We start from the raw sequence: 14,548 nt of genomic DNA, 5'->3' as shown, positions 1-14,548 counted from the left end.
ACGGAAATGAGTGTAAGAGTCTTCAAGCCTAAGTTCTTTAGGAAGGCAGTTGCAAAGGGTAGGGGCTAGGAAGAATGCAGATGTTCGCGTTGATTCCCATCTAGCTTTGGATGGAGATGGAATTACCAATCTATTGTCTGTCAACGACCGAAGTGTCTGCCCTGGTGTGTAAGGGATAATAAGATTAGATAAATACGATAGGCTAGCTATGTGCTTTGTGTGTCAGTGTAAAAATTTTAAATTTTATCCTCACTTCTATTGGAAGCCAGTGCAATTGATATAACAGTGGAGTAATTGTCATATTTTGAAGTTCTATAGATAATGCGAGCTGCATTTTGAATCGTCTGTATTCACTTTAAGTTTTGAAAGACCTGCATAAACTATATTACAATAGTCCAAGTGTGATAAAATAGAAGCATAAGTTAGTATACATAATGAAGATTTGTTTATGGAATTTCAGATTGAGTGTAGTTTACGCAGTTGATAAAAAGATTTCTTTGTCAGGTCAGATATTTGCACAAATTAAGGCACCCACTGGTCAAAGGTTATAAGGGGCCATCTGTGGTGGTAAAAAGTGACCCTCCCCTTTGACTGGTAATTCGTCTGAAAAATGGATACTCTGCATGGCTATGCTCTGCTGGAGCCAGTCAAAAGCCTTGCCCTGCTTTGACTGGGGAGCCGGCTGGGGTTTCTGGGGATAGGGCTAGTGAGGACTGGGATGTGGGCCTTGAGTCACCCGAGTAGACCATGCAGAAGGCTGGTAACTATGCCTTTGAGAGTAGTAGGACCTACGCTTCTGTCCAATCAAAAATCTAGTTGAAGATGGAGGTTGCCGAGAGTGTAGATAGTCTCGGTGTGCTTTTTAAATGAGGTCAGTGACTTCTTCCACTTTTTCTCCAAATAAGTTGTCCCCTTAGCAGGGCACGTTTGCCAACCTCTCCTGAACAGCCTGTTCCAGGCCAGAGTCATGCAGCCACGAGTCTGCACATCCCCAAACCCATTCCAAAGAATCTGGATGCAATATCAAAAATGTCATAAGTGCCCCTGGCCAAATAATGCCCACACTCCAAAAGTACTATGGGTGGGAGCCCTATTACCCCCTCCAAAAAAAAAGAAGTATTATGGGTGGGGGTATATTTTCCACAGTAACTGCATAAATTTAGATTTCTGGACATCCTACCTAAAGAGAACGCATTTAACGTAAGGCATTTTTGCAAGAGAAGATCTTGGGAATAATAAACTAAAGGAATTAATTTTAAACATTAACCTAGTATTTCAAAATTTACCAGTATTCAGCACTGCAATATGTTTAGTCAGAGCAGCTGTATATGAATTTATATATTTAGGGGCAGAATATCTGTGCTTGTATGTAAGTTGCAGCACCCATGTGACACTACCTTTTCTACATGTAATTCTGGCAAATTTAAAATTTCTTTTTTGAACAAGCCCTTATACGTTTTAAAACCAGTACCAAACATTTAAGTGCTTTTGAATATTGGTCCCCTTTTGGTCTATTCATCTATGCCCACCTTAGCTATAGTACTCTAAGAAGTGTGTTGGTAAAAGTAGCAAAAGAAAGCTGTTGGCCTGGCAAAAAGCATCTATATAAGCTGGGAGAGACAGGAACCAGAGGGTGCTGTGGCAGGAACAAAGCTATAACTGAAAACGATCCACTGTGGTGGAACACCACTGGAATCCTACCAAAGGCAAAAGATAAAAATAAATAGTGGGAAATGGACTCTGGGTTTCCAAGGCCAAAAGGAACTTCAAAGGTTCAATGAAACAATGTTTATTGATGACTGAAGACTCGACACAGCACTGTGTTTCGGCTGAAGGCCTGCTTCAGGAGTCTTGATGCTCTATCTGGAGAAAAAATACATTCAATAGTTTCAATGTGTCAATAGATCAAAATACCAAAAGGTAAAGGAGAGATGGTCTTAAAATAAGTTCTTAGTTAATCTTTTGCTCTCTAGTTGATGGAAAGCCAGAGTCCATCAAAGCTAGTATTGGCATTCTGAAAACTTGAGTCAGTGGTTGGCAAGGGGTATTGTATGTGGCATGAGAAAAGAATGCTGCTTTGACCTGCACACTTCTTACTGTATAGCCTTTTACCTTTGTTTTTATGTGTTTCCTATTTAACATCAAGTGAAATATAGCTCATTATCAATGCTCTGGTTATCACTGAATACCCTATTTTGACTTTTTTTAAACAATACAAAAACTCTACACGAAGATGATTTAAGGCAGGCCATTCTTCTCATATCGACACACAAGGGACAGCTGCATAATGCATGGTATTTAGGATACAGATAACATGAAAGACATTACATAAGCCGAATGCATTTCTTCTTTGACAAGAGAAAGGGGTCTGGATTTAGCTCATCTTTTTAGTGGTAGTTCAATATGTGTACATTCAATTCAGCTAGACAAGGTATTTTTCTGTCCCACGAAGGGTCACAATTTAAGTCTGCATCTGATGCAAGGGAGGGTTAAGTGACTTACCCAAGGTCACAAGGAGCACAGAGAGATTGCCTGGTTCTTGCGTCTGCTGCTCTAAACATTAGGCTACTCCCCAAAGAGAAACCTCTATGTATCGATTCAGAATTTGGTCCTCATGAATAGCTAGGATATACTTAATACCATTAACTAACTCTTCAAGGCTATATAAAACTGTTGCAATTTACCTCCGGATGAAAGAAAATCTCTGGTCCAAGAAACCTCTCGTAGCCAACATCAATGCTGAATTCCTTCTTAGAGATGGCATTGATACCAGTGTACTGCCTAATCCACTTGGTGCCATCTGTGTCGTACTTGCTAAATTCTTTCACTAAGTCAGGGCAGACGTAGCTGAAGCGCTCCTGAAAAATTAACACACAAAGTCAAATGGGATGTATTAGAAACATTCCACAACCTTAGTTCTGATCAGCTGTTACATCCTCCTCTCTTTCCGTAACATAACATCAGGGGCTGTACTGGAGGGCTTTTCAACATCAGTCTAGTTCTAGATACTACTAGCACAAAATTCCTAATACCAACATATTGCTATTTCCTCGTAGAATAAAATCCTAGTCATTTTGTTCCTGCGTCACAGTAAAATGTGTCCTGAGTCTGCATTAAAGTATTGCTGGCTAGTCCAGCAAAAAGTTAGTGGCAGTGGACCATGCTGGCTAAGAAGGAAGTCTGGACCAGAGGTTGGGGTTGTGGGCTTACTGACAGAATCACTACTTGGCCCAAAAGAGAAGGAAGGAGCATAATTGGACAGCTAAGAGGAAAGGAATAAAAATACTAAGCAGCCACAAAGTAAAGCCTGTGGTACCTCTCCTTGGCTTGCTAGTGTAAGTACCAACTAGGATGCAAGTTTGGGTGTGGAGAACTGGCAAAACTGATCTACAGACAAGTATATATTCACAGTAGTACTAAACTGCAGTGAGAATAAGGAAATTTGATTTTATTACATTTGGCAAAAATACACCATAATATATATAACCTACAAAAAGAAAGCCCTATCCCCTTCCTTCTCTCATCCCTCACAATAAACTCATGTACGCGTGTTACCCATGTACGTGCCTACAATATCCCTATAGGCGCCTACATGGTTAGCGGGCACGCTAAGTGTAGGCGCGCTAAAAACACTAACGCACTTTAGTAAACTGGGCCCTAAGTTTGTACCCGAGACGGTGTAGTGATAAGTGACTTGCCCAGGGTCACAAGAAGCCACAGTGCTCTAACCATTAGGCTGCTACTTCACCCCAAAAATGTTGAGCAGTTTAACTTGTATAAATCACTAAACATCTATCCAGTTAAAACATTTCCTGTGCTGTTGTCCTATTCTGTCTGAAGAGCTATGACAGAGATTGTGTTCATATGAGATGGGGAGAGGAAGCAGGGGACCTTTGTAAGCAAATATTCCCAACCATATAAATCTAACTAAAGCAGTTCCCTCTTGTCCTAAATCTACTTAACCTTGCCTGGGATAAACACTGCACACTACAGAAAAATGTGTCCTAAACAAGATGCTTTTTACTGCTTTAATGTTCAATAGTCATCCACTTCAATGCTGAAATACTTTACAACAAATGGTAATAGCAAAATACCCTAGTGTGAAGCAGGCATTTAAATAACATTTTTTTTTGGGGTGAATCAGTGGGCTTTGATGTCAATGCTAGAAACACTGGGTGTAGAAGTGACTCCCTGTGTGAATCATTACGTTGCTTAACAATGCCTTCGACTTTATTTAGCTACAACACTGCTAGAAACATGTACAAAGCACAAGAGGCAAATTAAAAGGTTTGTTCATAAATAAGCCCATATATTTCTACAGAACAAAGATTCACAAAGCTAGTCCTAAAGTATTTAAGACATTAAAGATGCAGCACAGTGAGCAATCTGTGATCTTTTGCTGTAGCAAAGGAAGAACAGTATTGACTTTCTCATCATGATGGTAGTGTAAAAGCAGAAGCAAAGTCATAAGAAACATTTAACAGAGTGTGCAGACATTTTTTTTTCTTTTTGCATAATGGTTATATTTTTCTATTCCTTGCCATTGAGGTTTTGGGATTTTAGCAGAAAAACCAAGCACTAAATTGCCTGGATTTAGGAATATATTCCCTCAATGCTCTAAAAAAGATGGAGAATGTCTACATTGTCACACGCTGCAAGTTGCCAGTTCTAAGGTTAGCAGATGGTACTTATCGATTGGCAGCAGCTAAAATAAATTTGCTTTAATTAATCTTACCACTTCTTTCATTGTTTAAAGCTGGTCGGTGCCTACTCAAGTTTAATATTCATCATCAGGTCTGGGGTTTTTTTTGTGTCCAAGATTCTAGTCATTTCATTAAACTGTTTACCTTCACTGCTTTTGCAGTTTCCAGTGACTGCTCTGGAGGAATTCCCACTTCTCGATCCCTTAACAGTTGTTGAATGAAGTAGGTTATATCTCGACCAGCAATTGGAATGTGTTTTATGCAGCTACCAATCACATAACCCTCCGCCTGGAAGCAAAACAAGGATAGAGATCTGAAACAGCAAGAAAAATACCTGGCAAAGTAGTTTGCACATATTGTTTCTTAACTTCTTACCCAAGAAGGCCCTAAATGGCTATAAAACAGTGGGAGGAGTGGCCTAGTGGTTAGGGAGGTGGACTTTGGTCCTGGGGAACTGAGGAACTGAGTTCGATTCCCACTTCAGGCACAGGCAGCTCCTTGTGACTCTGGGCAAGTCACTTAACCCTCCATTGCCCCCATGTAAGCTGCACTGAGCCTGCCATGAGTGGGAAAGAGCAGGGTACAAATGTAACAAAAATAAAATAGATACTATTGGAGATTCTACATGGAATGTTGCTACTATTGGAGATTCTACATGGAATGTTGCTACTATTGGAGATTCTACATGGAATGTTGCTATTCCACTAGCAACATTCCATGTACAAGGCTGCGCAGGCTTCTGTTTCTGCGAGTCTGAAGCCTGCACGGCCACATTGGTGATCTGCAAGGGCCGACTTCTACATGGAATGTTGGAATAGCAACATTCCATGTAGAATCTCAAATAGTAGCAACAGTGGAGGAGTGGCCTAGTGGTTAGGGTGGTGGACTTTGGTCCTGAGGAGCTGAGTTCGATTCCCACTTCAGGCACAGGCAGCTCCTTGTGACTCTGGGCAAGTCACTTAACCCTCCATTGCCCCATGTAAGCCACATTGAGCCTGCCATGAGTGGGAAAGCGCGGGGTACAAACGTAACAAAAATAAAATAGATACTATTGGAGATTCTAGATGGAATGTTGCTACTATTGGAGATTCTATATGGAATGTTGCTATTCCACTACCAACATTCAATGTAGAAGGCTGCGCAGGCTTCTGTTTCTGTGAGTCTGACGTCCTGCACGTACGTGCAGGACGTCAGACTCACAGAAGCAGAAGCCTGCGCGGCCACATTGGTGATCTGCAAGGGCCGACTTCTACATGGAATGTTGGAATAGCAACATTCCATGTAGAACCTCAAATAGTAGCAACAGTGGAGGAGTGGCCTAGTGGTTAGGGTGGTGGACTTTGGTCCTGGGGAACTGAGGAACTGAGTTCAATTTCCACTTCAGGCACAGGCAGCTCCTTGTGACTCTGGGCAAGTCACTTAACCCTCCATTGCTCCATGTAAGCCACAATGAGCCTGCCATGAGTGGGAAAGCATGGGGTACAAATGTAACAGTCGCCAAATATTTGTGATTTTTAGTGAGGCTCCGGAGCCCCAGAGGGAGTACATATCGGCAGTGGCCAGCATTCTTCAAACGTCATTTGTGCAGGCTAGGTTTGAAGCTTCCAAACCGGAATAAAGCTAAGTACAAAGGATTTTTTATATTTGGACGCTTGGCTACGGGGGGCTTCCAGGTGTTTGCAATAGTGGGCAGGTTTGGGGGTTTTATTTCCCACTGCTCTAGTGCTATATTAGTTTACTTGGGGCTCTTTTACCTCGAGGGGCTTCCTAATTTATAGTCTGGTTCTGGGTGGGGGGTAGTTGAGGTAGGTTAGGTTTTTGGGTGTTCCTTTTACAGTGTGTATATATGCAAGAGGGGAGGACAGTTTTTTAACCCATACAGTTTTCTCATTTAGGATGAGTTTTTTCGTCTGGGCTTTTTTTCTGTTCTCCTTTCTTAAGGGGAACCAATGATAGGAATTTACTCCAGTATATACAAGGATTTACAAATACCGTGGTATGGTTCCTTGTTGGAGTTTTGAGGTTCCATTGGTTAGATAAAGTTTGCAGAGGTTTGATTTTTCCTCCTGTTTAAGGGACACTTCAAAACTTGCTACATTTCTATTTATATTTCAAGCTCCACTTAGTAGTTTGTAACAAAAAAAAAAAAAAACATTTATCTTGAAATCAAAACAAATCTTGGACCACTTATTTTACTACTACTACTTATCACTTCTATAGCACTACAAGGCAAACACGGCGCTGTACACCATACATGAAAAGACAGCCCCTGCTCAAAGAGCTTACAATCTAAATAGGACAAGGAAACAGAACTAAGAGGTAAGGGAGTTAAAGAGGAGGGAATAAAAGGATACAGGGCAAGTGAGTAGTGGTTAGGAGTCAAAAGCAGCGATAAAGAGGTGGGCTTTTAGCCTGGATTTGAAAACGGCCAAAGACAGGGCTAGACGTACAGGCTCGGGAAGTCTATTCCAGGCGTGAGGTGCAGCGAGATAAAAGGAACGGAGTCTGGAGTTAGCAGTAGAGGAGAAGGGGACAGACAAGAGAGATTTATCCACAAAACGGAGTACCCCGGGGGGGGGGGGGGGGGGGCCCGTAGGGAGAGACAAGAGTGGAGAGGTAATTTAATTGATTTCTTGTCTGTTTAAACATTTTTTTTTTTAAACTATCATACTACCAAAAATTCTGATCTTGGCTGACATTTGATTCTCTGCTTTATTCACAGAATCTAACTAGACCTTGTTATTTTAATAACCTGAAATATACATTTAGCAAAACAATCCAGAGAGGATCAACTGTATAAGTTAATGTAGCTTCCTGGATGATGACCCACAAATTAAAACTCAATCTTAGAAGCCAGAGTTGATGGCAATAAACAAAAGCCCCTTACAGTATTTCCAGAAGTTGTATAATGATCCTACATCCTAAAATTGAAATGTCTCTGCATGTAAGGTGGGACAATGGGCTACTAATGATTACTGAAGAATCAAGCCATGTACCAAAATTTTATGGCCTTATTCCAAATTTTCCAGCTTCGTTTCTAGGAAAGAAGGATCATTCATCAGCCTTAATGTGCCTGGGATCCCTGCAATACTCCATATCAAAGCATGTCAAAGAAAGTTAATCTGTCTGCAACTCCTATAGAATACTGCAAGGATGATTATACTGATTACCCATAAGTACAGAATTTGTTTAGTGCATAAAGGATTAAAGGACAGGAAAGCCATAATATCCTGCTTATTTTCTTCAACCTCATGCTACACTTCATTCACTTGTGCAGTGGTACCCATACCTGGTCATTAGACACCCCAGTCAGGTTTTTAGGATATCTACAATGAATTTCATGAAAGATTTGCATGCTCTGCCTCTACTGCATGCAAGCCTCTCTCATGAATATTCATTGTGGATATCCTGAAAACCTGACTGGCTGAGGTTCCTCCAGGACAAGGTTCTCAAAGTTCTAACTACCTTAGGTTACCCTAAAATAAGATTAGAAAACATAATTGACCTTTCAATGTTGTGCACTTCTGCAATGGAATCTTCTTCATGTTGACAGGAGGCTGAACTCCTATCTGACTTAGTAAAAAGGGTAAAAAAGGCACAACTTTTTTTCTGAAGAGGCTAGACTTAGGATTTTTACTTTTGTTCTAATAAGTTGAAAGGATTGTGTACAAATTGTTTTGCATGTTAGTCCAATCAAGTTGTAGTTTATCCAAAAACATAAGGTGGCAATTTTATTTATAAAAGCAATTCACACAACAAGCCAGTGCTATCTAAATAAGAAGGGTCAAACTTATTTCGACAATGGGCTAATACCTTTGCAGGTATAATCTATAGGTCACCATCATAAGAAGAGGTAGACAAATATACCAACACAATAGAAGCCATTCAAAGATAGTATCCAAATATGAAGTGCTGTTAAATTAGATGCCTAAACCTACCAGATATTAATTGAAACACACCGGCTGCTAGAGCACATAAATGCTTCAGAGGTTTCTTGCCAAAGATTCCAGGAAATAGCTAAGGAACCAATTCATTCCAAGGCAACACTGGGCCCGATACAGACATAAAACAAAGGGCAACCTAAGCTGATGCATCTGTATAGGGCAGTGGTTCTCAATCTTTCTTCTGTTGTGACACACCTGACAGACAATATTCACGAGACACTACAAGTTTTAGCTGAGCAAAGGAAAAAAAAACCCTATATATCATTTAATTGTTGCTAATAATAATGTAAGGGAAATATAGATGCAATGGTGGTGATTGCCAGGATGGAAAGGGGGGGGGGGGGGGGGTGAGCTGTAACATTTTCATTTGAGGCTAATGAGAGAAGGACCAGTTATGGAAATGTCAAATACCTAACTTCCTGGTTCTCAACTCTCTCCAACTTGCAGCACATATGGCTTTTAAGAAAAGCACAAGCATGCCGTTTGTCAAAATTTCAGTGGCACACTTCTCAGCTGTCTGTGACATACTGGTTGAGCACCACTGGTCTAAGTGGACCCCCCCTTTCCTCCCCAGAAGCTTCATCGATTTCTTTAGAGGAAACTGGTCTCAAACAGAGGACAGGGGTAGGGTTATATTAGTTTCATGCCAGGAGAAATGAATTGCATTGGTCTTAGCTGGATTAAGCTTTATTCCATTACCACCAAGTCAATCTGCAATTCTAGTCAGGCAAGAAATAAAATTGTGGAAGCCAACACACCATGCCCATGTAAAAGCTCGAATGAAATTAGACTGAAGGGACTCATGAGGCAGCTGCTGTATGGAAAGTCCTGCGAATGCTGAGAGGAATCTTGTGTGTTTCTAAGCTATATGAAACCTGTGTGTGTCAGCACTGCTGGATGGTATCACTGCTTGTGTGGCTAATTCTTTTTCCTGGTTGATGGAGCAAGGTTTTGGAGGATTAACACAAGAGCATCAATTCACTAAAGATTCTAAATAGCAGCAACAACTAAGTGGAAAGAGCTTTCTGAATCTTCAGATGTAGTCTTTCCTGGAATGAAACAAGTCTAAGGAAAAATAGGATTTTATGCATTCTAGCTGAATTACCTACAGTTTTCTTCCTGTTATTACCATGTCTAAGTATTCAGTAATTTTAAGCCATGAGGTTTTTTTTCTGCTTTTTTGAACACACACACATCCCCCGCAAGTTCTGGCAGCCACAGATGAAGTCACAGCCCAGCACTTAAATGTACTAAATGATGCCTGCTGAATACTTCTGTCACTGAATTTAAAGTGTGTCACTGGGTATAAATGCAATATTATGAATCAACAGGGATCACAGGAAGTTAATAACCAAAAAGCAATAAACTAGCTGTAAAAGATGCTGACATTTTTTCCTAATCTATATAATAATTTGCACCTCTGCTTCCCTGGATGGCCGTCTGTCTGGGTTCATAATATGCTGACGTCAGCTTGCCTCCAGTGTTCCCTTCCCTCTCAGTGTCCCGCCCTTGCGTAAAGACAAAATGACGTCAGAGGAGGGCGGGACACAAGGGAAGGCTGAAGGCGACGTGAGCCCAGTCTGCCACCGCTGCGACCTCAGGTAAGATGGACAGCTTAAAGGCAGGGCAGCAGGAAGGACAGAGTCACTGGCCATGGAGGGGAGAATCACTGGACATAGATGGGATGGGAGGAGAGCAGGGAGGAGAGGAGAAGCAGAGGGACACGCCAACGTACTCTACATCACAAGCGATGGGAGGGCAGGGCACAGGCGAATCACTGGATATGGATGGGATGGGAGACGAGGGGAGGGGAGAATCGCGGGACATGGATAGGAGGGGAGGGCAGGGCAGAGGAGAATCGGTGGATATAGATGAGATTGGAGGCGAGGGGAGAATCGCGGTTCACTTAAAAACATAATTGCCATTATTTGATAGCCTTGCTAGCGCCCATTTAATTTTTTAGCAAAACAGGCTTTTTTTGCTTGTACTAAATAAAATGGAGAACATAGGGAAAACCTATAACTTTCCCCAGCCCTAAGATAAAGCAAAACTAATTAGTGTTTGAAGGATACTGTGAAGCATTAACTTGATCAGCTGTACTAAAGTTTTGCTAAGATCAATGTTTTTAAACAGTATAATCAAAACCTGCAAGAACATGGATACATTAGCAGATAAAACTATATACTGTAAATATTAAGTCTTCAGAATAAGTCCATCAAGACAAATTGTTATAAAACCCAATGAAAAGAGATGCAGGTCATCTTCGCTTGTCTCCTCCTACTCCCTATGTATGTATGTAGTGCAAACGTGCAACATTATGTGCCAATATGACCTCCCCCCCCCCTCCTTTTTTTGTCTAACTGAACATAATGGAGGAACACCACATACAAGGCTCAACTGAAAACTCACATGACTCCTCTCCTCCATCATCCACTTCCTCTTCAAAACCAGAAAAGCACAAACGAGTCACCTTAGTGAAGCAGCCTTTTCTAGCTCAAAGATCAAAAGGTGTCATCTTGTTACCAATAGTTTTGCCTTCACAAGAAGCAGTCTTTGAATCAGCATTTATAATCTGAAGTTATAATATATGTCTAGAATCAGCAAAGTTTGAAATTTGTGGAAAACATCACCAATCAAGGCTTTAGCAAGTGGTTCTTTTGCTCATCAGTTGTGTGTGTGTTAATTCAACTCCTTTTAAATAATGATTCTTCCAAAATTGAATTGTGCGTTTACACAGCTTCCCCTCCAGATCCCAGCCAAGCATTTTGTGCAATGGCAACGTAACTTAGGTAAATTTGTGTGGGGAGGGAGGTAGGCCTGGATCAGACAGCAGAGGCTAGCCCAAATGTCAAATTCAAGGGGAAGTTAATTTACCCATACTAAATGTTATTTTATAAAGCAGCAGTATAAAGCTAGAAGGGATATTTCTTGGGTGGACACAGAGAAGTCTCTGGAGTGTCTGAAGCAGGTTGCCCTGGAGCGATGGAAAGGGGGATAAAAAACCAGACTCACCCTCTTCTGAGCCCTATGCTGAAGGAATGGAGGCTGCAGAGGAGAAGAGATGGGGTAGGTGATTTTGTTTTCCCAAATAGTAAGGAAGATTTATTTTCCTTTTTTGCAGATGGAATGGGTGAAGGTAGGGACGCAGTTGAGAAGGGAAGAGGTGGGTAAGTTTAGGCAGATGTTAGAAGATGGGATAAATAAGACATAAGCATCACCATGCTGGGACAGACCAAGGGTCCATCGAGCCCGCAGGCGGCATTGCAGTCCGGGACCTCACCACAGGTAAAGGGCCAGACACTGATGCAGCAGATGGTACAGAAGGCGCAAGCACCCGACACTGAAACTGACTAACGTAGCAGTCCCTCCAGAAGTTCTGGAAACAAGGCACGGATGCGTTCGTCGAGAGCCGCCATCGGAGAAGGTTGCGGGGTCGGTGGGACAGGTGGTATCAGAATCCGTGGAGCCTTGGGAGCAGACATCGGGCTGCTAGGAGACCGACGCATCGGCACCTCCTGTATCGAGGGTGAGCAATCCTCTCAGCGCAGACGCTTCTCGGGTGCCAACTCTCTCGACATCCCGGAGCTCCTGGTACCGTGCGTCGAAGGAGAACGATGATGGTGCTTCTCAGCCTTCGTTCGACTCTCATCGAGACTCCTCGGTACCGATGAGGACGTGGAATCCTCACGTCTCAGGGCCGGGCCCGACAAAGGCCAGTCTCGGAGGGCATGCATAACAGGAGGCCTCGAGGCAGGTGGAGACCTATTCGACGCCTAACTGCTCCCAGCACGAGTTGGTCTCAAAGCAAACCATTACCTTTCTCCCCGAAATCGATGCTCCCTTCGATGTCGATGTCACCGACCTCGGTACCGATGTCTACGTCAAAGGACCAGATTGAGCCCCAAAAGGTTTTTCATGTTGGGCCTCTCGAGCTGCTTGGGTCCGTTTCTTCATACGAAGACACAGACTACAAGCGGCTGTGCTATGGTCGGGCCCAAGGCACTGAATACACCAGGCGTGGGTATCGGTACCTGAGATAGTCCGGTTGCACCGCGTACAACACGAAGTCGCTGGGAGTCTTCGATGACATTGAAGGAAAAACGGCTTCGGCGAAATCAAAAGACGCGATTGTGCCTAAAAATCAGAAAAAGGCACAAAAGAGAAAAGGGAAGAACCCAACCGCACGACAAAAAAGAAAACCTGAAATAGGAGGGGGAAAAAACCTAAAGGGAAAACTACAGGAAACTTTTTTTTTTTTTAATCTTGTGAAGAAAAAGCAAAAAAACAGAAGCGAACTATATCACAAACGAAGAAGACTCTTCCTGGGCCTGAGCTGTCGCACTTCAACGCGGAGAAAGAAAATTGAGTGCTCACGCGATGGGCGGGGAATCAGTCCACTCATGCGTGGTGCACGCCCGCCAGAAGACTGGCAAAACTTTAATATTTTGCTTGCAAAATGCCGATTCCCGGGTCGACGTCCGTGTGAGAACAAGCAGCCTGCTTGTCCTAGGAGAAATAGGATTTATTCAAGTCCTTTGCAGTTACTTTATATAGGAAAACTTGCCACAGGGGGTGTGGTGATCAAGGTTCCTTTAACCAGTTATGTGGTGGTCATGTAGGGTGGTACGGACATTTTGGACTGCAGTTAAGAGCTACATTGTGGAACGAATCCAGGGTATGCTTTCCTGAGGTCCACAATTGTGTTTACTGGGTTTTGGGAACTTTAAGGACCTACAGGAAGGCCAAAGGGAGTTTGTGTTGAACATGCTATAAACTGCAAGGCTCACTACTGCAAGTCAATGGTGCATTGCAGAAGGTCATTTGGGGGCGATATGATCAAATATGATAAGTTAATATAGACGTTGAGGGGGAAAGCCTGCAAGATTTGAAGAGGTATAGCAGTGGGTTAGGGAAGGGTATAGGCTGACATTTCAGAGTGACTGCATAAGGTCTGAACTATAGTAATTCATGGTGAGGGGCCATAATATTTCATAGGAGGGAGAAGGACTTCTTTTCTTGTAAGTCTTTCTTCTGTATTTCTGCTAATACAACTTCGATAATTGAAGGAAATAGAGAAGAGAGAAAAATGCAAAAACAGGAGATAGGGAATACAGTCCACAATTCCTACATCAGACCTGATATGGGGCAAGTGGGAGAAGAGGGCTTATGCTGGCAGGTGGTAGTAAGGGTCTGATGCTGGGGTAAGGTAAAGGCGGTACTTCCCTCCTCCCCTCCCCCCCCCCCCCCCCCAACTAAAAGGTGTTCCACTGCTCCTGGTTTCAGATTACTTTCATTGTTAACCTGACTCCATGTAAGATGTAATTTTTTTTTTAAACGATAAAGTCAAAGATGCTGAGATGTCACAACCTTTAGACCTAAAAAAGGGGCCTTTGTGGTTTTCAATCACTGGATTTTCAAGCCGATCTAATAAAAGCTTTCATGACCTAAAAAAAACCCAACTTACTCAACTAATATCTGTCCTATAAAGATGAGACATCAACATTCAAACAAACACTGCAGTTAGCTTTTCTTCTAAAGTGCCAACTGCGGGATTTAAGTATTTTCCGAATATTCAGTGCTACTATCCTCGGAAGTGGCAAGCTATACAGATAAATTTAAAAACAGACTTTCTACTAGCCATTGATAGTAGATGAATATTGCTAGCTATCTGCCAACTTAGTTGGAATGACCATGCTTTATTCTGGTATAAACAGTTTTTGAGTATCAGGCCAAGAGATTTTAATTTAAAATTAAAAAACGGTACTTACTACAGGAATGACATGAGTGACTCCATCTCCGCTGTCTATAACTGTACCAGTCAATGTCCGTTCTCCTACTTGTCGTGATGTCCAAGATGCAGCTAAGGCAAGAACAGCCTTTTAAAGGAAAAGAAAAATCTGA

The 14,548-nt window shown here is 42.2% G+C and overlaps 1 protein-coding gene across 1 annotated transcript in view; it reads right to left on the bottom strand.

The window, feature by feature from the left end:
- ACTR3 (actin related protein 3) overlaps positions 1 to 14,548 on the bottom strand; it is a 106,871-nt gene that overhangs the window by 14,479 nt on the left and 77,844 nt on the right. Inside the window, exons 6-8 of the mRNA XM_030209572.1 lie at positions 14,416 to 14,523; positions 4,848 to 4,991; positions 2,685 to 2,858 (exon numbers count right to left, since the gene is read on the bottom strand). Of these exons, the coding sequence (XP_030065432.1) occupies positions 2,685 to 2,858; positions 4,848 to 4,991; positions 14,416 to 14,523 (426 nt within the window). The remainder of the gene's footprint in view (positions 1 to 2,684; positions 2,859 to 4,847; positions 4,992 to 14,415; positions 14,524 to 14,548) is intronic.

Source organism: Microcaecilia unicolor, chromosome 7 (genome assembly GCF_901765095.1).
Source record: "Microcaecilia unicolor chromosome 7, aMicUni1.1, whole genome shotgun sequence".
NCBI lineage: Eukaryota > Metazoa > Chordata > Amphibia > Gymnophiona > Siphonopidae > Microcaecilia > Microcaecilia unicolor.
This window is presented reverse-complemented; position numbering and strand designations above follow the sequence as displayed.